General features: G+C 36.8%; 1 protein-coding gene and 1 pseudogene across 4 annotated transcripts in view; one reads left to right on the forward strand and one right to left on the reverse strand.

Annotated features, from left to right (window-relative positions):
• Window positions 1-10840: 10840 nt before the first annotated feature.
• Window positions 10841-12208, reverse strand: LOC311178110 (BRISC complex subunit Abraxas 2-like; annotated as a pseudogene). The gene is made up of 2 exons: window positions 11702-12208; window positions 10841-11502 (listed from the first exon to the last, which is right to left on the reverse strand). The product of its transcript is annotated as a BRISC complex subunit Abraxas 2-like (transcript).
• Window positions 12209-14859: 2651 nt separating this feature from the next.
• The window catches only part of SPECC1L (sperm antigen with calponin homology and coiled-coil domains 1 like), a gene marked incomplete at both ends in the record, with an annotated part of 98699 nt that continues 86242 nt past the window's right edge, over window positions 14860-27316 (forward strand). The window contains 2 exons of one of the 3 annotated variants that reach the window (XM_084244724.1): window positions 14860-15045; window positions 23611-23755. In XM_084244724.1, the coding sequence (XP_084100850.1) occupies window positions 14893-15045; window positions 23611-23755 (298 nt within the window). Of the gene's footprint in view, window positions 15046-23610; window positions 23762-27316 lie in introns of all 3 variants that reach the window. The other 2 variants (XM_084244722.1, XM_084244723.1) reach the window with 2 other exon arrangements.

Here is a 27316-nt window from a genome sequence, read left to right on the forward strand (position 1 = left end):
AGCGGATTCTGTCTTTAAAATGTATATGTTTAAATGCACTTCTCTGATTGTGTGTTAAAAAATTCACAGTAAGAAAGTTTGTGAGTGTATATTTTGAGGAATTCAGTAGAGGATTGTGTTATGATTTAATTAAAATACTTTTTAAAAAAATATGTGTATTTTACATCGTTGTTCATTTTTGTACAATGTTTGATTTCTCCCTTCAGGTGAAATCCCCATAAAATATTTCCTATTAGATTTCTTTTCAGTGTTTTGTTGGTTTTTGTAGTCTACGTGCTTTTATCAGATTAGTTATCAGTCTTAATTTATTTAGCAACATTTACTTGCTCCAGTGTTAATTATTCCTTTATTTCAATATTTCCTTCACATTGTGAGTCTTTCTCATCCATGTTTTAAATCTGTTCTTAATTTGCAATTTTAATACCCTTACCTTTCAAGTAGGGAGTTGATGAAAGAAATTGTTTTTAGATTGCTTGGGTCAAAATTTGTTTGGGCTTTTTAGTGTGATATTAATAGGTATAAAAATCATAACTAGTGAGCTACTTCCTTTTTTAAAAAAGTTTTTATTCCTGGTATTTTAAGGTATAAATTGTAAACAAGTTTTTGAGTTTCTAATATATCCTCCTTGCCTTATAAGCAAGGCTTACAGACTTGCTTGAGGTCATACAGACGTATTAGGCCTGTAACCACAAACTAGGTCTCTTGATTATCATTCCACTGAACTCCCTACCATATATTTTCAGTATTTCCTATGTATAATTTTTAGTGGGAAAGAATCAGAAGCAAGTGTTGTTTGTTGATATGTGTGTGCCATAGTATATAATTTAATGTAAGTAGTAAGTAAAAACAGTCTTTAGTCATTCCTTAAAAGGCTTTCTCTTTCAAAGTGTCTTTTGGGTTGCTGCTTTTATTTTAATAACAAATTAGTCATACTTGGGACATGCAGCCTGTTCTATAAATTGAGAGTTCACATTTATTCTCTTTACCATGGGCTGCCACGCTGTTAAACACTTTAGTTTCGTTATTTCGTTTAAGCCTCTCAACATTCTTATAAGGTAGGTAGTATTGTCTAGGCCATTTTACTAATGAGGAAATGGATTTCAGAGAGTTAAGTTAACTTGCCCAGGTATACAGATTCAATCATATGTGATGGGGTGGTTTTCTGCATATTGGTCTTTTATTTAAGCACAGAGATTTAGAAACATTAAATTTATTTTTATTTATTTTTTTTTTTTTATAGAGGCATGCTTTATTTATTTGTTTGCTGGTTTGTTTTGTTTTTTGTTTATACATGCACTGGGTACAGTCAGAAGCGCGGGAGGGTGAGAGAATTCACCAGAGCCAGAGAGGGGAGCAGAGCAGGCAGAAACATTAAATTTAAATAGCTTTATTTCTTTATTTTTTTTAAAGATTTATATTATTTGTTTACGCATACAAGATCTGGGGTGCAGGCCAGAAGTGTGGGGGGTGAGAGGATTCACCAGAGACAGAGTGGGGAGCAGAACAGGCAGATCTACTGAAATAACACTGCTGAGGGGAGCAGCGGGTGAGACGAGAAGTCTGCTGCACTTTGTGGGTTAGCTCCCTGGCGGGGATCGAACTCAGGCCGCAGAGGCTGGCAATAGCTTGACAGTGCTGAAACTTCATGCCTGGGAGACCCAAATTTAAATAGTTTTAAATAACATTACATTATATATGTAACAGGGGCAAAAGGGTTGTTTGGCTGCGCTGCCTCAATTCTGTCTGTGATTGCCGTCCCTTGTCAGACTGAGGCCAGGGCTTGACCATGGGGCCCTTACTTAGCCAGCTCTTTTGGCATATCTGTTTTCTAGGCTGACCTACATCCCTAGAATTCTTCAGATGAGCTCCTGGTTTCTAATACTTCTGTAAGACATACTTCCCACCTCATTCCCCAGAGGGAGAATAGCAAACTAGATCTTTCTGCTCCCACTCTGCCTTATGCATATAATTAACTTGGTCTTTAATTGAATTTATAAAGGGTACACTATTCATTTGTGTATCTTGTTTCTTCCTCTAGTTCCTTAAAAGTTGGTGTTTTTATCCTAATCATCTTTATAAGTTCATTTATTTATTTATGCGGTATCTGATTAGCTGTCCAGAGAATTAGCATTTGACTTGACTTGGCATAAAGTAAATGTTGAATGAATTGAGTAACAATGACTTGTTTCATAACTTTTTAGTAGTTAGGACATACTTGTAACTAGAGCATTTTTTGGTCAGTGATATCAATTGTAGAACTTCTATAAAGTGACCTCTAAGATAGTTTCCATTCTTCAGAGTCTATGGTTTGATTTTTTTAGATAGTATTTTTATCTACTGTATATGGAAGGTAAGAGATGATCCTTTACTTGCTTTCCCCAGTAGGTTTTAAATATTTATTTGATTATATGATTATGCACTCTCTTCGCGCATGTAAAGGAAACTGAAGCTTCCTGTTGACTGTGGATGTGTAATTAGCTACAGACAGGGATCCTGCAGCTGTAAATCCTGTCCTAAGGAGCCGCAAGTACTGGGACACTCTGATGAGACTTCCAGCCACCTCGACTGCAGCCTTTTTAATTCAGGGTTGTTTGTATAAATGAGAGCAGTTGTATCTCTGCCCGTGCCTATTAGATAATTATTTTAAATAAAAAAACAGGTATCTATAAATAAAAATGATTATAGCTAAGAATTTTACTTTTATATTTCACTTAACTGATCTAATTCTGGTAATGAATTTTCTACTGTTAAAAAGATAGGTTTTTTAATTAAATAACATGGCAATTAATATCTTTAAAGTGAAAAAAATTGGTCACAAATACTGACAATAACAAGTAGATAAATCTTGAAGGGGCAGATTGAGCAGTGTATTTTCAGTGTTGTTGCATCATGTTCATGGCTCATGAAGTAATCATTGAAGTCAGAATTGCATTTGTAAGAAGCTCTTGTGTATGTTAGCATTGGAGGCCTTCTGGGGTGACCTGTAGGGTATGGGGACTGAAATGAGACTCTTGTTCCTTCGTTGATCTGTGCCTGCCTGGGCTCTTGTGCTGGGCATGACAGGGGACATGGTGACTGCCCCCTGGGGTGTGGGCAGAGCAGGGTGCTGAAGACCTTAGTGCCTTACCTCTGTTTTGGGAGCAGTGCATCTATTGTGATGATTTTAAGAAATGTTATTTGAGAAATACATGTGTCATACTTCATAGATTATTGCAGTGTGAATTATTCTCAGTACAGAGACAGAATACGCACTGTTTTTGTGAGAGCTACTTTTTATTCCTCCCAAACCTTGACTTCACAGACTAGAAGTGGTAATGATTGCTGACATGGCATCCTTGAGCAGGACTGGGAAAGGGATAATAGTAACTGTTACCACACCTCTTTTCAACTTTCAGACAGTCCAAGTGGTATGAACTGTGCTGATCTTTTCCCTCCACTCTGCAGTCTCTCCCATGCCCAGGGGAGTCTGGGGAAGGTTTTGGTTACAGAGTCATATTGTTAATCATAAGCCTTTTATTTAAAAAAAAAAAAAAAAAAAAAAAAGGACTCTGTAGACTAAGTTAAGCCAAATGCATTCCCTAATGCGGTGGACCTCTCCAATTAATTGAAAACCTTTTAAATAGGACAAAAAGACTGAGCAGGAGGAATCTCTTCCTCGCTGAATTAGGATGTTGGTGTTTGCCATCTTTGGTTATCAGTGTCTTTTAGTTTAAGTTATGTTACTTTGTTAAAATTTTAATCTTTCCTTATAGCTGAAATAGTATTCGATTGTGTGGATATACCATATCTTTAGCCAGTCCTCTGTCAGGGAGCACTTAGGTTGCTTTCAAATCCTAGCCATTATAAATTATGCTGCAATAAACATTGTGGAACATGTAAATTTTTCAGTTGATGGTTTCATATTCTTTCCATGGATACCTAAAAGAGGGATCCCTGGATACTATGGTATGATTATTTCCATAAGGAAAGAAGAAAGTTACTATTTACAACAAAATAGAAGGAACTTAGGGGAATTGTATGTAGCAACTTAGTCAGAAAGATAGTCAAATATTGAACATTGGACTACATTTTATCCGTTAATCAATTGATGGACACTTATAATTGAAAAAATATTTAGGTAGAAAGTGTGTATCATATTATCATATAATAATATCTCTATGTGATACATGTAACAATTTTTTTTACTAATTATTAATATTATCTAAATGCTAACAAAAATTATATCATGTAGTGAAAAGAATTTGTGGGGTTGTTTGTGTTGTTTTTGGCCATGAACATTTGTATATAGGCTTTTTGTGGATAAATGTTTTCCTTTTTCTTGAGTATGTATCTAGGTTAGAATTGTTGGATTATATCGTAACTCTGTGTTTACTCATTTGAGGACTTCTCAGACTGTTTTCCAAAGTTGCTGCACCTTTTTACAGTTCTACCAGCAGCATATGAGGCTTCCAACAACTCCTTGTTACTACCTATCTTTTTGCTATAGCTATTTTAGTGGGTAGCTCATAATGTTTTAACTTTGGCACTAAACAATAACAGGAAAGGGATAATATAATCTATTGCATTGTCCAGTATGATACCTACAGTATACCTTTAAATTTAAATAAACTATAATTTAATAAATTTTAATTGAGCTCATTTCAAGTGCTCAGTACTACAAATGGCTCATAGCTACCATACTGAACAGCATGTTATTCAAGCTACTTAAATCTTATCTTGGTCACTGCTATGGGAAAGTGCAGGAAATAGATGGTAGAACTGAACTGAAGGGAATGCTTACTCTGGGCAGATTACTCAGGTGGAATAGGAAAATAGAAAGCAAAAGCATTAGGAGTAGATAAGTAATTGATCATTACCATTTATAGCGTTTTTGATAAGAAATAATTGGGAATTTGGGGGAAAGTTAGAGGAGAGTGTCTGAGGTTTTGCTGTGTTTCTGTTGAGGTTAATGGCAGTGTACTTTTTGTTCCAAGGCCTTAGCACATTGAGGGTGGAGCAGAACCCCCCTTTTCTTCTGTCTCACTGCTCCTGCCACCAAACCAGTTGGTACAGTTTGCATTATGGCAAGGCAAGATATATCTGGAGTATTTGAGCACAGCCTAGGCTATTGGAACGAGCTTTTTCTTCTCTAAATGCTTATTCTGTATGTTTTTTTTATTAGTATTTAGAATTTCATAAATTAGACCAGCCTTTTCTTTTGTTTTAATTATAGTTTCTCAGTCATCATATATGTCTCCTTATATTCAAATATACTTTTATTCTTTTAGTTTAGCATTACTCTACCCAAAATGGCCCATGATGTGTCTCCAGACATATTGTTGTAGAGACTCTTTGCTCAGTTAATAAATTATTTAAAATTTATTTAAATAAATAAAATATTTTACAGTATATTTGTGCTTTGCCAGTGTTAATTCTCAGTCCTCGTAACTGTAAAATCAATTATGTACCACCTAGATGAATATGAATTGGTTTCAAATTATTGTCATATTTCTGCAGTTGTCTGGAGTGGCCTTATTTCGTGAACCAATAGTTGATGTTAATGTTCTGAGGTGAACTTTGATGCTGTTTCTTGATAGAAAAACATAACTTAGGAAATATATTTAGTTCCTGAGTGTTGTAGTTTCTGGAATATTCTGCTGTCTTATGTGGGTATATCACAACAAATAACTTGAAATTCAGACTATGCTGGATAATTTAGCAAGTATGATCACCCTTAGATACCTGCAAAATGGCTAATTCTCAAATGTCAGGGTGAATACTGCTTCTTAAAATGCTAAAAATAATGTGCATTGGTTATAGTTAGTCAATTCCATGAGAGATAAAGAATATTCTTTTTATTGACTGAACTAGAGTGTGCAGATAATTTTAGCCAAAAGAAAGCCTTGAAAATCAGTACATTCTGATTAAGTAAGAACTCTAGGAATTTTTCCACTCATTTTCTATAGTGTCATCTAGCTTTTGAACATATTAATGATCATGTAGTAAAGTTCTTTGTTTCTGTCTTTATTGAGGTAACATTAGTTTACAAAACTGTAGGTTGTCAGGTATACATTTCTCACCTTAGCAACTATATCATACCACACTCACTGCCAGAAGTCCAGCCATCATACACCACAACCAGTCCTACCCTTTACCCATTCCTTCCCCTCCTCCTGCCCCTTCGGTAGCCAAACATGGTAAAATTCTTACTTTTTCTATTTTAATTTTTGGGGTTACATTTTTGCTCTTCCATAGGTGCACATGTTCACTTACTCTCCACCAAACCATCTGTGCCAGTGCCCCCAGTGACTTCCTGCCCGATCTTCTTCTCCCTTCCCCCATCTCCCCTAGTAATCATTATTTTCTTCCTTGAATTCAAGGTTGATTTCTGTTATATTTTACCTGTGCTTTTTGGTTATTTATTATTCCACAGTTGAGTAAAACCATCCAATATCTGTCTTACACTTTTTGACTTATTTCGGTTAACATAATCACCTCAAGATCCACTCATTTTGTCCCAAATACCATTGTTTCACCTCTTTTTTCACAGTCATATAGTATTCCATTGAGAATGTATTCCACAATTTCATTATCCACTTACCTGTTGAAAGGCACTTAGTTTGGTTCCATGCCTTAGCAATTGTGGACAGTGCTGCTATGCACATAGGTATAGATAAATCTTTTTGTATTAGAATTTTCATATTGTTTGGATCAATACCTCATAAAGGTGTTGCCAGATCATACAGAATTCCCTTTTTTCTTTCTTTTTTTTTTTTTAAAGGAATCTCTATACAGTTTTCCACAGAGACTGTGAATGAGAAAGAGTTCCTTTTTTCACTGCAATCTTGCCAACATATGTTGATTCCATTCTTTTTGCTATGTGTCCCTCTCACAGCAGTGAGGTTGTAATTCATTGTGGTTTTTTTTGATTTGCGTTTCCTTTACAGTAGGCGATATTGAACAGTCTTTCATTTGTCTGTAAGCCATCTGACTATCTTCTTTAGAAAAAGTGTCTGTTTTAGGTCCTGTGCCCATTTTTTGATAGGGTATTTTTGTTGTTGTTGGATAGGATAAGACATTCATAAATTTTGAAGATTAGCCCCTTGTCAGATGTGTGATGTACAAATATTTTTTCCTCTGCTGTAGGTTGCCTTTTTGTTTTTGTGATGGTTTAAAAACTTTTTAGTGTGATGTCAGTACACTTGTTTTATTTCGCTTTGGTTTCTTTTGTTGTTGGAGTTGAGTCCACAAATACATCTCTGGTTATTTGTCCTGTGGGGTGTCCCCTGTTTTCTTTCAGGAGTTTTATGGTTTTGGTTGTTCAATCCAGATCTTTAATTCATTTAAATTAATTTTTGTGTAGGGAGTTAAGTGTGTATCTTGTTTCCTTTTTTTGTAAGTGGCTATCCTTGTTTACCATCGCCATTTATTAAAAATGCCATCTTTTTCTCCATTGTATGCCCATTGCTCCTTTGTCAGACATTACTGTCCATATTTGTGTGGGCTTATTCTACTCCATTGGTCTGAGTTTCTGTTTTTGTTCCAGTACCATACTAGTATTATGATTACTGTTGCTGTGTAATATGGTTTGAAGGCAGGTAGTATGATGCCTCCATTTTTCTTCTCTTCTCTCACAATTGTTTTAGCTATTCAGGGCCTTGTGTGACTTGATGTAAATTTTATAAATGTTTCCTTGAGAAAAGTCATTGGTATTTTGATAGGTATTGTAATGAATCTGTAAATTAAGATATGGTCATTTTCATGATGTTAATTCTTCTAGTCCACGACCAAGGGCTGTCTCTCCATTTCTTTGTGTCTTTTGTTTCCTTTAACAGAGTTTTATAGTTACCAGTGTATATGTCCTTCACCTTCTTTGTAAGTATACTCCAAGGTATTTCATTTTTTTTGACATGATTGTAAGTGGGATTGTATCCTTTATTTCCCTTTCTTTTGCTACACTGTTTGCATATAGAAATGCCGCTGATTTTACTGATTTTTGTGTATTGATTTTGTATGCCGCCAATTCTATTTTATTATTTCTATTAGTTTTTGGTAGAGTCTTTTGGTTTCTCTAAGTATATTAACAAGTCATCTGCAAATAGTGACAGTTTCACTTCTTTTCTAATTTGGATTCCTTTTATACCTTTTTCTTGCCTAATTGCTTTGGCTGGGACTGCCAATACTGCATTGAACAGTAGCGGTGCTAGTGGACATCCTTGTCTTGTTCTGGATCTCAGTGGGAATTTTTTCAGCTTTTCACTGTTGAGTATGATGTTGGCTGTGGGTTTGTCATATATGCTGTTTATAATAAAGTTTAGGTAAGTGCTATTTATTCACATTTTATTGATTTTTCTTATAAATGAGAGCTGAATCTTGTCCAACGCTTTTGTGGCATCTGTTGAGATGATCATGTGGTTTTTATCTTCTGTTTTGCTGATCTGGAGAATGACACTGATTGATTTACATGTATTGAGCCAGACTTTCATCCCTGGATGATTCCTGCTTGATGTTAATGGATAATACTTGCCAGGATTTTGTTGAGGACTTTTGCATTTATGTTCATCAGAGATATTGGACTATGCTTTTCTTTTTTTACTGTCTTTATTTGGTTTTGAGATCAGATAAAGTTGGCCTCATAGAATGTGTTGGGGAGTTTCCCTACCTCTTCATCTTTTTTTTTTTTTTTTTAAGAGTTTGAGTATGATAGACTAGGCATTAGATCTTTGAAGTTTTGGAAAAATTCACTGGAGAACCTATCTGCCTTAGACTTTTGTTCTTTGGGAGAGTTTTTATTACTCTTCTAATTTCAGCACTTGTGATTCCACTGTTTAAGCAATCTTTTGCATCCTGATTCAGTCTTGGGAGTTTGTATGTGTCTAAAAATTTGTGCATTTCTTCTGGGTTATCCAGTTTGTTTGCATAGAGACTTTTGTAATAGGTTCTTATGATCACCTATAGCCCTAAATAGCTAAATTTTGCCTCATTCATACTCCATTGAGTTGAGGTTTCAGTCTTCTTTGTAAGCCTAGCTAATGGTTTGCCAATTTTGTTTATTTTCCCAAAAACCCAACTCTTAGTTTTACTGACCTTTTAGCTTGTCTTTCTATTTTCTATTTCCTATTTTTGCTTGAACTTTCATTATTTCTTCTACTGGTTTTTGTTTTTCTAGTTCCTTCAGCAGCAGAGTTAGATTTATTTGAGGTTTTGTTTGCTTGTTTTGTTAGTTTATAAGGGCCTGTATTGCTATACACTTCTGTGTAGTGTTGCATAACATTCTATAGGTTCTGGTAGCTTGTCTCTCCATTTTTATTGTCTCTAAATTCTTTTCAATCTCATCTTTGATTTCTTCATTGATCCAGAAGTTGTTTAGAAACATTTTGTTTAGTCTCCACATTTTTTGGCTATTCTTTTTGTAGTTAATTTCTAGCTTTTTAGCATTCTGGTCTGTGAAAATGCTTGATGTAGTTTTTATTTTTGTATATTTTCTGAGACATGTATTATGTCATTCTTGAGACTGTTCCATATGCACAGAGAAAAAAGTGTATTCATTTCTTTTGTTCTGTAAATCCATCCAATTTAATATTTCATTTAAGGCCTTTTTTTTCTTTGTTAGTTTTCTGTCTGGGTGATCTATCCAGTCATATCACTGGTGTTGACATGTTTTATATTTGTTAGTAGTTGCTTTATATAAGTAGGTGGTCCTATATTGGGCACATGACTGTTAATAACAGTTATATCTTTTTGGTGAGTAATTCTTTATGTAGTGTCCATCTTTGTCCCTGATTACCTAGTTTTTCTGATGTGAGAGTAGCAGTTCCTCCTTTTCTCTTTGAGTTATTAGCATGCATGGCCTTACTCCAACCTGTTATTTTTAGTTTGTTTTTGTCTTTTGGCTTTTAATGGGTCTCTTGTAAACAAAGTATCAATGGCTGAAACTTTTTCCTTTTTCTTTCTTTTTCTCAATCATGACTAAATATGTTTTAATTGTCACATTTAACTGCTTTGTCAGGTATATATTGTAGATTTCTGTATAGCATAAAAATAAAAATATTTTCCTGAATGTCAAAATGTGAACAGAGGACAAGGCAAATGGCACTTCAAAAAAAAAAAAAAAATTAACACTGGTGCTAAGCCACTAGTAGGTAGCTGATAAAACCTGGAACACATTTGCAAATAAAATGGGTGCAACATTTCAAATCAATGGGGAGTGGCATAAGGCTAGCCAAACCAAGAGAGTGTGAAATACAGACCCGAGAGACTGGCTGTCTTAAGAATAGTAGTGTTCTCATTTTGTTCAGACAGCATTACACTGCCTAATTTCATATTAGTCTCTTCTATAAAATGAAATTACATTTCAGAACCTGGATTTTTAACTTTTTGAACAAATTCCTAATCCAAAGGAAGGGCAGTTATATCCCAAAGCATTCATATCATGGGCTGACTTTGTCATAAATGGTGTGTCCTGTTCAGCCAAGAGCCTAACATGCTTATGAATTTCTTCAGTGCTTTCACATATTCTGGACAACACATTCTAGAAACAGACAGTAACTAAATAAATATTGATATGTATTGATATAAAAGAAAGTCTCTGCATAATCCACAATTATTCTTCAAATGGCAACTTTAAAAAAAAAGTTTACCAGAACACCCATGAATCACACTAGATTATCTTAATGATTCTCTCTCTCATGAAACCTGACCACTGTGTCCAAAGGTGAGGACCTGTGGCCCTGAGGCTCTTACCAGTTCGGGGTCCAAGGCCTCTCCTCCTGGAAGTTCAGGAGTCTGAGAAAGTGGTTCTCCATCTAGATTAAGTCCCCCAAAATCTCAATGAGTGATTAAGAAAAAGAGTATCATTTTGTTAAATCTGGGAGGTCTGAGTATTCTTGGAGCCCTGGTCCTGATGTGTCACAGGACGGAAATTCCTTGATTGGGAGTAGTTGTTATACAAAGGCTCTGTGGGGGTCAATCAAATTTTCATAATCAATGTCATCTGATTCCTCAACATTGTCTCCAGCTGCTCTTGGATAGGGACGAGATCTGCTCTACTTCCAGGATATTTCAGTCCAGCACTGGTGTAAGCGTAGTTGGAAGAGCCCACAGCTTGAGGTTCAGGCTTAAAGACACTAATCTCTGGGTCAGGATGATTCATGGTAATTTCTTGATTGTTTGGGTGAAAATCAGAATTAGGAGGAGGATGACCAATGGCTTCTGTATTTCCCACACTTCTGCCTTCAGCTGAACACCAGAGTAGGACATCCGGGGCTGAAGTTGGTTCTAAGCTTCCCGAAGGGATCTATCTCTGCTTACCATCACCTGCTACAATCTTCTTTCTTGTCCCTTTTCATTTTTCATTTGAGTGATTTATCTTCTTAATTTGTTCACTTCTGTCTGACAAGATTAAACAACTCACTCATTCTTTTCTGTGTCTGTACACACCACCTGCACACTTTCTCTTGCAGTACATTATAAACCTGATAAATTGCCCTGATGTCTTTCATTACTCCATCCTCATCAAAAAGACTAATTATAATAAAGTAAAAATCAAAATCAACAAGCAACTATAAACCAGAGATACACTGCACGGGGAGGGGGGGAGAAGGGAGCAGGATCAAAACAAGGGTGATGGGAATTGTATGGGGACTATAACCAAGATGAAAATGCATACATTGTGCAAAAATGAAAAATGATGTAAAAACATATTGAAAATTAATTTAAAAAGTCATTACCATGTTCTTTAATAACTTTGGCATAACTCTAAAAAGTATTTGGCTCTGAAAACACTTTATACTCTTGCTGACTAGTGTTGCCCAGGTTGGGAATAGTGAGGGATAGCCTTCAATAATACCTTCAACTTGGTCTAAAGAGAGCATAGTCTAAAGCATGAATAGAATTTTTGGCAGTGAAGATGAAGCTGAAGAGAAGGAAAATGAGGTCAGTCATCCAAAGGATGTGGGTGAACTGCTTATGGATAACCTGTTCTCTGTGACATCTGCTGCTGTGTGATTTAGGGCACTCTGTTCCACCTGATAACTTTCTCTGATCTTTGCTCACTAGTCTTAGAAAATTAAAATGTTCGGGACAATGTTCATGGTTATGGATTTCAGTTACTTGCAGAAATCTGTGTTACTGATTTGTGTGAGTCACTGATGCTAAATGTTTCCTCTTGACTAACCTCTCCCAGCAGAAACTCTTCATTGTTGTTGGTGTAGCCCGAAATGGAAGCCATCGTGATGGAAATCTCCAAATCCCCCTGCTGAAAATTTTCACCCACTATGTCTTTTCATTGGTAAATTTAGTCCATTCACATTTAGGGTGATTATTGAAATGAACTATTTAATATCAGTCATTTTGTTTATGATTATTTTATTTTTATGGTGTTTCTTTTTTCTGTTTGTTTTTCTCGGCCCTTCCTGGGTGGCTTTCCTTAGTACCTCTATCACTTTCTTTGTTTTTTCATCTGTGGGTCTGTTCTGGATTTTTGCTTAGTGGTTACCGTGGAGGTTTTTACTAAAATTCTATGACTTAAATCTTTTATGAGCAGGTATCTGCTCTCTGACATTTAATTATACAGATTCTGTCCATTTCTTCTTTTCCCTTAGTGTTTTATTGTTGACTCAGTATTCTTGCTCATTCTTCTGGTCTTGTATTTTTATTGTATTTTTCTCAGGAGTTTGTTTCATATTTTTCTTTTCTTATGGACAAATTCCTTTCACTATTTCTTGAAGGGCAGGTCTGGTGGTGGTAAACTCCACCAGCTTCTGTTTGTCTGGGAAAACCTTTATTTCACTATCATACTTGAATGATATATTTTTTTAAAGATTTATTTCTTTATTTATACAAGCACTGGGTACAGTGAGAAGCATGGGAGGGCGAAAGGATTCACCAGAGCCAGAGCAGGGAATAGAACAGGCAGACTGACGAAATACACTGAGGGGAGCAGCGGGCGTGGCAGGAGAGGTATGTCGCGCCATGTGGGACCCTTGCCAGCAGCTGGGGATTGAACCCGCGCTGCAGAAGCTGTGGGCAGCTTCACAGCCCAGCGCTCAACCACTGCAGCACCAGGGGAGGCCCTTGAATGATAATTTTATAGGATAGAATATTCATGATGGGCAGTTCTTATCTTTTTTAGCATTATGAGCATTTCCTTCCATGCTCTTTTTCCCTAGAGAGTGTCTGGGTTGAAGTTTGGGGGAAATTCTAATATGGAAGCCTTTGTAAGTTTGTTTTTTTCTCTTGCTCCCTGCAAATTTTTTTCTTTATCTTTGATTTTTGATAATTTGACAATGTTATGGCTTGATGTAGGGTTTTTTGCATTTCAAAATTTGGGAGTCTCTCTGCTTCCTGGACTCCCATATTTAATTCATCCTTTTGGCTTGGGAAATTCTCAGTTACTATTTCTTTGAATATGTTTTCTGCTCCCATTTCTCTTTGTTCACCTTCTGGGATCTCAATTATTCTTAAATTTCATGTTCTAATTAGGTCTGATACTTCTCATAGAGTTTCCTCATTTTTTCTTTGCTTGATTCACTTTCCTAATGGGTGATTTGAGTCTTCTTCATCTGAAATTCTTTCTTTTGCCAGTTTAATTCATTTAAAGTACTTCCTAAGTTTATCTGCATTTCATTGTGTCTCTTTTTGTGATCTCGCATCTGTCTGTCTTTGATTGACCTTCCAGTAGCTCATTTGACATTTTTAATATTGTTGTTTTGAAATTTTTCTCTGATAAGTTCTCTATTTCTATGTCCTTTATATTTGTCCCAAAAATTCTGTTCTTCTCATTTTGCTGTTCCATTTTGTGTTCAGATGTTCCTTGTTTCATAGGGATGTGTGTTGTCTTACTTGCTTTTTTAATGATTGGGTTGCTTTATGTAGATTTGTCTGTTTCTCTTCTCAGTTTGCCATGGTGTAAGGTGGGGGCAGGAGGTGAGTGTGGGACTTGTACACTCCATCTCACTTTGAGGAGTGACATTGGTCCCCCCTCAGCCTCTCCACTTCTTTCATTCCACAGCAGTTTGTGCTTAGATTGCCTTAACTTTCCAGCCAGCCTCACTGCTGATCCTTTTTTCCTGTGGGTTATGTATGATCTATGAAGCTTAAGTTTCCCTCCGGAGGAGCAAGATCTGGACTGCCTGACTCATGCTCTGAGACTAATTTGCACTTGGCCAGGAGGAGACGCTGTGCCAGAGGGAGGGAGTGTGCTGACTTGTTGCCATGTCTGCCAACAGCCGCCTGCACTGCACTGCCCCAGCCTCTGGTGCCACTTTTGTAGGGCTGCAATCTCTGTGCATTGTTTGTTTACTTTCCTAAGGGATTTGTGAGTTATCGCACAAGTGCTTTTCTCTGTTTTGGGGCTTTTTGTGGAGTCCGCCTGGCTCAGCCTGGTATCTCTTTGATCTCCTCTAGGAGGGGAGTGGTGAAGGAGACTTCGAAGTTCCCAATTTCCTGCACATGTATCCACAGAATTCACACTGCCCGGGTCAGGTCTGTGCCCACTCAGAGTTCCTCTGCGGAATTTCACAGTGTCCTGGGTTGCCCCTGTAGTGGCTTGGGTGATTAACCACCCCCCACCCTACCCCCACCTGTTCTTCCAGTTGGAAGTCATGCTTCCCTTTGCTTCCTTCCACCCTTCCCCTTAATGACCACCACCCTTAGTTCCAGATTTCTGGGAAAATCCTGAGAGTCTAGACTGGACATTGTCTAGATCTTCCTGTGAGCAAATTTTGTATAATTGTTTTTAAAGGAGAGGGTTGTCCCACCCCACCCCCCCATTCTGCCAGGGTATGGGTCAAACATGGTAAAATTCTTGAAAAACAAATTTTCTAAAGAGTACCCTTACAGTTTTATTTTCAGTGTAATGCCATTTCTTTCCACAGATTTGCCTGTAAATGCATCACGAAGAGGTAGCGCAGAATGAAGAAAGCAAGCAAGAGTGTTGGCTCAGTGCCTAAAGTGTCTGGGATAAGCAAAACACAAACAGTAGAAAAAACAAAACTTGAGAACAACTCTTTAGCACCTACTGGAGGCAAACTTATAAAACCTGGAACAGCAGCATCATTGTCAAAGGTAATGATTTAATATTATGTGAATATGTGATGAATTTTAGGATGAGAGAATCATGATACAATGTCTGATTTATTAAATAATCATTAGTTTTTTGTATTTTTGTATTATATATGTTATTGTGATAACATTGATTTACAACACTCTATATGATTTATAAGAGGTATAGGTTCATACCTCTTCTGATGTATGTTACCATGATGCCACATCCACCACCAAGGCACCCATAGTCCATAGAGCCCCGGCCCGTCTTTACTCTCACCTCCTTACCCCAGTCCACGCTGGTAGCCTCAATTCTGCCTTCAAATTTCTAGGGTTTGTTTTAGTTTAGTTTTGTCTATTCCTTTGTTTTGTTTCTCTATATTCTGCATATGAGTAAATTCACCTGGTATTTGCTTTTCTTTTTATAACTGTCTTCATTTAGCATGATCCCCTCCATTCCATCCATGTTATTACAAAAGCAAGATTACATCTTTTTTCTTTTATAGATGAATATATTCCATTGTGTATATGTTGTGCATCTTCTTTATTCTCTATGTGTCATTGGGAGCTTAGCTTTTTCATCAGTTGGCAATAGCCTGCAATTTACCTTGTAAATAGTACTGCATTGAACATAGATCTACTATATGATCCAGCAATTCCACTCCTAGGTATCTACTTGGAAAACACAAAAACATGAAGTAAGTGGTTTTTTTTTTTTCAGTGTCATCTGGTGTTGGTGCTGGGAATATAGTGCCTTAAAAGCAAATTCAGGTTGGTGGACATACCTGGTGTATGAGTTGGTGTATGAACTTGGTGTGTGTATTGGCTATGAATAAAACCAATAAAACCAAATAGCATACTCATTCCTGAAACAAATCACTAAGCACCTGCCTTGTGCAAGGCTCTGCTGGGTGAGAGCTGGCCATAGAGTATGCCTTCTAGAAGTTTGTAGAGTATTGGCTGGAGGCAGCACATGCATGCGTAAGTAAAACAGATGTGGAAAGTCACATGCCCTGGGAGAGCAGGAAAAGTGTGTAGCAGTTTTAGAAGGAAAATAATATTTCTACCCTGGGGAACATTTTATGAAAAGAACATAGGAGCTATGTCTTAAGGGATGACCAGAAATAATGTTCCTAAGACTCCAAGGGGTTTTTATTACTACCCTCATCCCATGTGTACCACAAACTGTCAGTTCTTTGTATTCTTTCTCTAACAGCTGACCCTGTATTAATCCTAGTTAAAATTGGGTGATAATTTAGTAAAGACAAACTGAGTTTTCTTTACACTCCTTTAGAGACTATCTTAGTTCTTTTGATATACACTAAGTAGTGTATAAGACCAAGGGCTTTAGGAACAGACAGACCCAGACTCAGGATGTACTTCAGAGGGCTGTGGTCACGATGAAATAAGGGAATATGTGAACATGCCCTTCAGTTATCACAGGTCCAGCAAGTACTTAGAAGTGAGAGGTGGTAACATTTTTATTGATTAGCTCTGGACACTTGATCAGTCCAGGATTGTTTGCTGAAAGTAATAATTTTTCTGTATGTCTTCTTCTGTATCTCTGTTGGTTTGAACCACAAAAGGACAGGGAACTACAGGCCATTTTTCTGCTGATTAGGTCTTAGGCTCATTGGAAAGAGATCCACAGTTGTCTTCTTTCATCCTTTCTCAGTCCAGACTTCATTCATTTGTTTTTTATTGTTTGTTTTAGGGACGTAGTGTTTTAAGTGGAAACTTTACTTTATGATGAAGACTTGGAGAGAATTTCTGCTAATCTGATGGGAAAAATCAAACTCTCTACCTCAAACATGATCCACACCAAAGCCTTTCATCCATGATAAATCATGGCTGAGTTATTTGAAGAAGCACCTCACAGGAATATCTGTGAAGGAACATCCTTAGATTTGTTAAGATCTAGCAGAAAATGCTGGTTTTTTACTCTAGGGTTGTCAAAACTGAACCTGGATTTATTCCATGGGTTTCAAGATGCCCCCAGACTTTTTCCTTGCTACAGCCCCAGTATGCTGCTGGATGTCAGCTGGTGGCTGAGGAGGGTACTAAAAGTAGACCTTTGCCCTACTTGTGTTAATCTGAATCAACACCCTGAATTATTTCCTCGGTCGCAGTCCTGTCACTCTTTCATGTAAGACAGCTGGCATTTTCTGACCTAACTGGTTACTCAGTCTAGAGCTGTCTTCAGGGTGGAATGAGTGCATGTTCCTGGGTGACCTGTTATTTATATGACTGGAAGAACAGGTTGAAACATTGGCATTGGATGTATATTACTGCCTTCCTTCTTTTTCATCCTTGTCAGTGGCTGGCAGTGGCATTGTAGGTTTACTATGAAGTGTGCACTGAGCAGGCATGAGATCTGCTGCAGCTTGGATCCAGAGTTGCTGGTAGTTTGGTCTTGAACAGTGAGTACTTTTTTATTGTAAAGTAAAACTGCATACCTGTTAGATGCCAACTACATGTCAACTGTGTGAGCTTTGCCTCTGCTGTGTTGGGTGGTTGAAGAGAAAGAGGGAAAGAGGGAGGAGAAGAAAAGAATCATTGAAGTTGATATAAGAAGACACAGAAGGAAAGAAGAAAATGGAATGAGCAGGAAATTGAAGGGGAAAAAATAAGGGTTGGACAAGCAACTATAAACCAGAGACACACTATGGGTGGGGGTGGGGAAGAGAGAAGGGGAGAGGAAGGACTAGGGTCAAAATAAGGGGGGGGTGCAATTGTATGGGAACTATAACCAAAATGAATATGCATAAATTGTGCAATAATGAAAAATGATGTAAGAATTATATAAAATAAAATATTAATTAAAAAAAATAAGGGTTGGAGACTCCACTTAAATGTTTTTTTATTTTCTAAGTTTTCATTTTTCATTGTGCTTCTCTAGTGTATAGACACCTCCCACAACTTAAGTTCCTGTAATTGTGATGGAGCATCAATGAATAACCAGATGAGTGGTTATTGGCATTTCATCATTTAGATAATACACATACATACTCATTCACTTGTGTGGATGCTCACATATGTGCAGATGTGATGGCACAGTGTGTATTTAGTTTTTTTTTTTTTTAACTGTTTAAATTGTAGGTATAATGCTCCTTAACTGCTAAATATTTCAGGGGGTATTTCTTAAAAAACATGCATGTTTTCTCTCATAACAGTAGTACAGTTACAAAATCTGGAAATTAACATTGCTATAGTGCTATTATATATTCTGTAGACGAATTACGTTTTACTAATTGTGCTATTGATATCCACTTCAGCAAAAAAAGAGAAAAATTTTCCTGGTCCAGAATCCAGTCCAAGATCTTAAAGTGCATTTAGTTCTGTTTTCCATTCTCTAAATTTGGACTAGTTCCTCAGTTTTTGTCTTTTATGACCTTGACATTGCTAAAGAGTGTAGGCCAATTATTTGGTAGACTGTCTCCCAAATTTGGACTTGTCAGTTTCCTTGGGATTAGGTTTAGGTTATACATTTTTAGCAGGAATCCCATGGAGGCCACATACCCTTGGTGAAGTGTTTCCAGAGAATCTCAGTCTGTTCTGTTCCTAATGAAGTCAGCTGAATTTGGTTAAGATGGTATTTGATAGTTTTTTCCATTATCGGGTTACTGTGTTTCCTTCAGTAACTAGGATCATGCCGAAGACACTTTGAGACTTTTGTGTAAGTACTTTTTTTTCCATCAAGTTTTTGCTCTAATCTTAAATTTTTGGTATTTTTTTCCAGAATCAACTATTACGATTTTTGTAATTTTGTAATGGTAATTTTCTAGTTCTCAAATTCCTCTTCTATTATTACTTGGCATTCTAGTATGAGGAAGAGTTTTTACTCCCTCCCCCCATTTATATTTTCATATATATTATTGTAGGTGCATGGATTCTTATTGGATTATAAATTGTTAGCATAATTTATTTTGATGTACAAATTGTCCCTGACTTGGCCAGTGGGAATGTCTTCAAACTGACTCCTTGAATTGTTTCTATTATTATTTGAACACTTCCTTAACTTCTGAAATCATGAGTTTTCTACTTTTCAAGCCCCAGCCCTGGAATCAGCCTTTTATTCAAGAACTCCTTGTTCCTTCTAATGGAGGATGGAACTTAAACTATCTGGGAGTTAATTGTATTTATTACTTTTGAGTATATTGTTTCTAAACCCTCTTATTGGACACATAGGAAATATGCATCCCTTCTCTCTCTCTCTCTCTTTCTCTCTCTCTCTCTCTCTCTCTCTCTCTCTCTCTCTCTCTCTCTCGTGCACGCGTGTGCACCCACACAGAGCAATTTCTGTATCTGTTTCTCTCCGTATATTTAAAAAACTATGACTTCATGCTGATTTTCAATTCTAGTTAACACACAAGTTTCATAATAACCACTCTACTGTGCATAATTGTAATTACCCTAATTAATTACCAAATCAGACAGAAATCTGATTTTCATTATTTAAATATTTTTACTTAATTTCTCAATCCTAGAATATACAGAAAGTAGTTAAAAGAGTTGCTCACCCATACTATTGCAAAAAACAAATCTACCAGCTAGAGTTCAGTGTATATTTATATTTTTTGTTTTTTCATGAGATTTTGAAGATGTGGTCAAAATAAACGTGTTAAAAGATTTGGAGGGGTCCTTTACCCCCAACTCCATGTGGTTATATTATTCATTTGAAATGTAATTGGATCCATTTACTCCTATTGTATTCCATTTTAAGGTTTCCCCTACATTTCCCCTTCATTTATTGTGTTTTATTTTGAGTATGTGAAACACTCCCATGGTTCTGTGAGTCAGAACTCTATAGGAAGATGTGTTCAGATATGTCCCTCCTTTTCCCCATTCCTTTTTACTTTGTCCCCACCATATCCTCTTGGTAGTAAACGGTCCTGTTTATTTTTGCATAAATGAGCAGATATATATGTATATTTTTATTTCCCCCTTTTGATACAAAAGTTGACATAGATACACTTTTATACTTTGTATTTTTTTCTTAATATAGTCTAAAAATCTCTCCATACCAACTTATAGTAATCTTTCTTATTCTTTTTTTATATAGCTGTTTAATACTTCATTGTATGGATATACTGTAGTTTATTCAGCTACTTTCCATATATACGTATATATATTTCATATATATATATATATATACGAGGTTTATTCAGCTACTTTTTGTGTCTATATTCTACATGTATTTAAGGGGTTTTGTTATTTACAGGTAAAAATAATGCTGCAATTTATGCATAGTTATTTTGTATTATTGGCAGTATATCTTGAGATTAAACTTATAGAATTGGGATTGCTGTGCAAAAGGTAAATGCATATGGGACTTTGTTAGGTATTGCCAGTTTCCTTTCATAAGGCATAGTTATATTAAGTTGCATTCTCACCAACAACTCATGAGGACATCTGTTTCTCCACATCTTTCCTAAAGGATGTGTTGTCTTATCTTTTCATTTTTGCCATTCTGATAGGTGAAGGAGAAGTGGTATCTCAGTGTTGTTTAATTTGAATTTCTCTTACCGTGAGTTAGACTGCTCATCTCTTTTATATGTGTATGTGAGTTGGTTGTATATGATTGTTCATTGGCTTACTTTTCATCTGGTATTTGTTCTTTTCCGCCTTGATTTTTTTTTTTTTTTTATCCATACAAGCACTGGGTATAGTCAGAAGCGTGGGATGATGAGAGAATTCACCAGAGCCAGAGCGGGGAACAGAACAGGCAGACTTACTAAATACACTGCTGAGCAACGGGCGTGGCAGGAGAGGTCTTTTGCGCCATGTGGGACCCTTGCCGGCAGCCGGAAATTAAACCGGTGCTGCAGAGGCTGCAGGCAGCTTCGCAGCCCAGCACTCAACTGCTGCGCCACCAGGGGAGGCCCCTGATTTTTAAGAACCTCTTTATATTTGAGGGCTATTTGCCCTTTATCAGTGAGAGACTGCAGATATATTCCTCCAATTTTTCTTTTTTTTTTTAGTGATAATTTTTTTGGCCATGCGAAAGTTAAAACAATTTTTTTAAGATTTTAATTTTTATATAGTCAAATTTATGAATTCTGTTTTATAATTCAGGATTTTGAATCAGGTTGGAATTTATTTTTGATAATGAGTTGAATTGGGGCTGATTTTTTTCCCCCCCTTTGTGAATGTACAATTGCCCTAGCAGCATTTATTTAAAAATCCATTTTTTTTCTGTACTGTTTCTTTGGTCATAAATCAGGTGGTTTATACATGCAGTTTATTTATATATTCAGTTCTCTTATGCCGGTTTATGTGCCACTACTGTACTGTTGTAGTTATTATGATAATTGTAGAAAATTTGGTGTATGTTTAACTTTGCCATACACAAAGACAACTTGTAATCAAGAAGTGCAGCAGTTATCCCACTTTCATATGACTGTTCAAAGACAATTTTAATATTTTTGATAGAATGTGAAAGAGAATTTGAAAATATCTGAACATACTGAATTTATTAACTAATAGATGAGGGACAAATTGACATTAAGGAAGTGTAACTTTTGATTTACAACTTTTTGCATCATAGTTAATGACCAGTTTCATTAATAGAAACTAGTCTTGAAGAATATGCCAACCTTAGTGATTAATACAATATACTTTCTCATTTTATAATATAGGTTTTTCCAATATGACAACCATAAATTATCAAAATTTAAGTCCATGTAAATCATTTAAACAATAATCCTTTTTATGTCTCTCTATTAATAAGACCTACCTAATAGTACTGTGTCATAATTTTCATAATTGAATGATAAAAACAGAATCTACTCCAAATATTGAATCAGAGACATTTAGAACTGGAGAGATGGTAGAAACTTGTTTTTCATGAACCTGTTTAATTTGTACAAGTGAATTTTTTATGTTTACCTAAGGATGAGCATGGCTGCAGGTACAAACATTATAAATTGGTTGGTTAACTTGTGATTCTACCTTAATGGGACAAAACTTTTTGGTCCTTTTATTAAAAAGTAATTTTTTTTTTAAGATTTATTTATTTTTATTTATTTATTTAAGCACTGGGCACAGTCAGAAGCGCAGGAGGGTGAGAGAATTCACCAGAGCCAGAGCGGGGAGCAGAGCAGGCAGGAGGACCGAGGCACACTGCTGAGGGGAGCAGCGGGTGGCAGGAGAGGTCTGCGTGCCATGTGGGACCCTCCTCCGGTGGCCGGGGAGCAGCCAGGGATCAAACTGGCGCTGCGGAGGCTGCAGGCAGCTTTGCAACCCAGCGCTCAACCGCTGCGCCACCAGGGAGGCCCCAAAAAGTAATTTTTATTTTTGTAAACAGATCTTTAACTCCTCTGTATTTTCTCTTATTCCTAAAAGAAGTAAAAACCCATTTTTTCACCATTTTTCTTAAGTAATAATTTTATACCCAGTCTGATTCTACAGAGTTTTTACATTCCTTTAAAAACCTCATACATTTTCTTTTCTTTCTTTTTTTTTTTTTTTTTCCTGGAGATTACCAAAGGTTTATTTGAAATGACACAGCACTGAAAACATAATTGTTACAGATGACTTGTGGATACAGCATACATCATCTATTTTATGTCAGGACTATATGAAGATGAACTGCATAAATATAGAGAGATGGAAATATATAGGAGCCTTTTTATAGTGTTCTTTTGGGTGGATTTATATGGCCCATCATCTAGCCAATCTCACAAAGGCAGAAGTGAAGACTACTCAGCTGCTGGTCCCAAGGAGCAGACCTCCAGTTCCAGGAGCCAGACAGCGAGATGCTCAGGCACTGCTTCCCCCAAAGGGACAGCCGCTCTGACAATGTGTTTGTCATTGCATTCTGAAAAATGCACATTATGAACACAGATACTGTTGACTGAAAAACCTCATATATTTTCAATCATCTTTATGGGCATGGCTTTCTCAAGTAGTGGGATCAGTTAAGCTCTGATCCTAACCATAAATAAAATCTCTATTTTTTTATTGATATATTATCTAGGCCTTAAAAGGTCTCCTTTCAATTTTGGCATAAATTGGACTATTAGAAAATTAGACAAGGTAAGACAAAATAAGTTTTATAACAAATTCTTTACAATATTGGCTTCATCATTGAATCTTAGGGCAATGAAGATTGTTTCTGGATGTTGCAAGATGGCATTTCTTGTGACTTCATGTAGAGTTACTAACGAGTAGATGTAACTTCTGATTTAGAGGTTTTTGATTTACAAAATTAACCATTTATAATTGATTCATCATTGTGGTACCCTGAAATGATCCCTGTTCTTAAGTCACGTCCTAGGTGAAAGAGTATCAAGGAGAATGTCTCCACTGTTTCCCATCCCGCACTGAATCTGACACATGTGGGCACACAGCATGTTTCCATAAAATCTTTGATTACATATGTAAATTTTGTATTTTAAAAAGAAGTGTGTGATTGTTTATAAATCAGTAAAGAGGTTCTGTTTGTAGAACAGTGTGATGCACTAGTGGTTAACTGTCCATAAGTCTTGAACTCCATAGAAAAGCCAAGAGCTTTGTTTAGTTGTAAAATATCATTTAATCATGATTTAGCTAGTCAAATTTATTTTTATTTTCTGTTGCTTCCAGACCAAGAGCAGTGATGACCTTCTAGCTGGAATGGCTGGAGGGGTGACAGTGACTAATGGTGTTAAAGGAAAGAAAAGCACCTGCCCTTCTGCAGCATCTACCCTTGCCATGAACACCATGGAGAACAAAGCAAAGATTGGCACAGGTATGGGTGGTGTTCAGTTTAAGATTTAACTGGCCTTTTTGTTTGAATAAATAGCATGCATTAGTGTTTGGGAGGTTGCATCTAGATAAAAAAAATTTCAGCCCCATATATTCATCGCTGTTATTAGCTGCTGGCCAATCTTAACTCCTTTACACTTGGCTGACTTTGGTCAGCCACTTACTATTTTGAAGCAAATTTCAGGCATCATAGGATTTCATTCACAAATACTTCATGGTCTTTTGAAAGATAAGGATTCTCTTAAAAATATACTCACAGTGCCATTTTCAGTCCTTAAAAGAATTAATGCTCATTCTTTAAATCATAAATTATTCAGTAAGTATTTAAATTTCTGACCCTCTCATAACTAGTAAATACTACATTTATTTACATATATTTGCTGCATATATGTTTGATTAGAATTCACTTAAGGTCCATATATTCTAACTGGTGATATGTTTAAGTTTTCTTTTTTCTTTGCAATTTGATTTTTATAGGAACTGGTTGCTTGACTAGAATTTCTTATGATCTGAATTTTGATGTAATTTCTCCATGATAGCCTTGAGCATGTTCCCTTGTTCGTTTGTTTGCTGTAGATGTCATTAGCTATAGCTCTCTGCTGAGACAGATTCAGGTTTGTTTTTTTCCCCCCCAAGACTCCTTCATAGGTGGTAGTTAACCATCTATCAGAAGGCAATCATTTCTGGTTGTCTGTTTCCATGATGTTAGCAGCACTTTGTTATAAATACCTAGAGTCATTCATTTTAATTCTGTCATTCTTTAGCAGTGATTTGTTTTTAGATCTGATGGAGTCCATAACTCATCCCTCAGCTCAAGGAGTAATGCTATATTTTAGTTCTAACACTTATAGGAAAAAAATCCTTAAAATGTCTAGTAAACATAAGGTCATGAATTTGTAATAAAGCATATGAAAGCAAATTGACAAAAATTATAGCAGACTTTTATCTTCATATAGGTTAGGCTGTTAACCCCTTTCGTATGTATTCGACTTTTTCCTAGTCCATGTTACTTACTGTTTTCCCTCCTGCTTTGTGGATTTTTCCTTCCCTCCCATGTCACACTCCATTATTAATTATAATAGCACTGAGGTGATTACTAGGAGGAAACATGTGAATCTTTGCTTTGTGCTTTCTAGGCATTAATTCATTTTCTGCTCCCTCTGAGGTAGAGCATGGCTTGGGCAAGATATTTAAGCTTTCGAAGCATAGCTATCTCATGTTTAAAATGAGTCTAAGAATTAAAAAAAAATTTTTTTAATGATGAGAAAGCTGTCCTTTGAAAGCTTAAATATCTTGCCCAAGTCATGCATTCATTTTGCTCTGTAAATATTTGTTGGGTGACTGTTTTGTACTTGGCTGGTGGAGGAGCAAGGGCTGGACCATAGATCTTTTACTCTTGTGCCTGGGGCCACTGCCACATTTAACACTCCAGCCTGTGAGCTGAGAAGGAAATTAAATACTATAATACCACCTGCATCTCTTCATATTTCCAGCCTTTAGAATTTACTGGGAGAAATTCCACATATTTGAAAACTTGTTCCTTACTGACCAATACCACCTGCCTTTCTAAGACTGAATTCAGTTATTACCTCACTGCTCCAGTATAAGTTTGTCTATCTGTATTAGTTTGCCCAGGCTGTCGTAACAAAATACTGGACTGGGTGGCTTAACAGCAGAAGTTTATTTTCTCATGATTCTGGAGGCTATAAAGTTCAAGATCAAGGCATTGGCAGATAAGGTTTCTTGCCAGACAGATGACTGCTTCTCATCCTCACATGGCCATCCTTCTGTTCCTGTCTGTATATTAATCGCCTGCTCTTATAAGGACATTTGTCATTTTGGATTAGGGTACATCCTAAGAACCCCATGTTATCTCAATTACCTCTTAACCTTAATTATCCTATCTCCAAATACAGACAGTCACATTCTGAGGTACCAGGGGTAGGGCTTCAACATGTGAATTTGGGGGGATATTTGGCCCATAAATGTTCGACACAACAACCACATCTTAATTTTTGAGTACATCTGCTCTGCCTTTATTTACTCTGGATGACTTCCTTAAGACCAGTTCAATAGTCTTTACCTCAGATTCTCCTGTATACTCAGTCATCACAATAATCCCAGAAGAGGTGCTTTTCTTCTTCATGTTCTGTCTTTCCTTGTTTTTTCTTGTTCCCTTGCTTTGGGGGCCTTATTTATCCTTTCCCTCATTGCTTTCTTTTGTCTTTCAAACATGCCCAGATTTTTTTTTTTTTTTCAGAACACCTTTTGGTTTAGAGAAGAAGTGTGATATTACAGAAATAGGAAAGAAAAATTAGTATTGGGGAAGAAATTATACCATCCTTTTCGCTTTTTGGTCTGCATTTGCAGTTGTTTCTCCTAATCCTATTACTTCTTTTTTTTTTTTTTAAGATTTTTTATTTATACAATAGCTGGGGTATAGGCCGGAAGCACGGGAGGGTGAGAGATTCACCAGAGACAGAGTGGGGAGCAGAACAGGCAGAAGGACTAAAAGCACTGCTGAGGGGAGCAGGGGGCGCGACAGGAGAGGTCTGCCACGCCATGTGGGAATCTCCTTGGCCAGCTGGGAATTGAGTCCGCACTGCAGAGGCTGCGGACAGCTTCACAGCACTGTGCTCAACCTGCTGAGCCACTGGGGAAGCCCCTCCTATTACTTCTATTTTTGAAATCTATTGCAGAATTTCCCCCCTATCCGGTTGTAATGAGATTGAAGTCTTACTCTCCAAGTGCAGACTCTCGTTTACTTACACTACTGTGCCTGCCCTATTCCTCCTCTACTGTTCTTCCTTCTTTCTCATATTTTCCACTTAGCTTCCTCTTCATTAGTTTTCATAAAATTGCTCTTTCCATATGTTTTTCTACACTCAAGAATATTTAAAGACCTCCTGTGACTCACTGTATTCTCCCTGATGTTCAGGACTCTAGAAAACCCTTCACAGGTAGCTTCCATAACTGTATAATCTCACTTTTTCCTTTCTGTGTGCCTTGCTTTCCTGTCTGTCTTGTGGCCAACCAGAAATCCCTCCCCTGCTGTATACATGATCCCTGTGAAAATTAGTGGCCATCTTTGTACATTATGTAGACTTTACTTTTCAGGTACCTTGCCAACCTGGTACCTGCTACCTACAAAGAAGCAAGTTCTTTACAAATATTGATTGATTGGGTTTAGATCTTATTTTTTATTTTTTTAAAGATTTATTTATTTATTATGCAAGCACTGGGTACAGTCAGAAGCGCGGGAGGGTGAGAGGATTCACCAGAGCCAGAGTGGGGAACAGAACAGTCAGACCGATGAAACACACTGCTGAGGGGAGCAGCGGGCGCAGCAGGAGAAGTCTGTGCACCATGTGGGACCCTTGCCGGCGGCCGGGGATCAAACCAGCGCTGCAGAGGCTGTGGGCAGCTTCGCAGCCCAGCGCTCAACCACTGCGCCACCAGGGGAGGCCCAATCTTATTTTTTAATGTAAAATATGCTGTAATTATTTCTTAACTGTGCATGGGTGTTTAAACATATCCCCTTTCA

The sequence above is a fragment of the Talpa europaea genome, assembly GCF_964194135.1.
Source record: "Talpa europaea genome assembly, chromosome: 10".
NCBI lineage: Eukaryota > Metazoa > Chordata > Mammalia > Eulipotyphla > Talpidae > Talpa > Talpa europaea.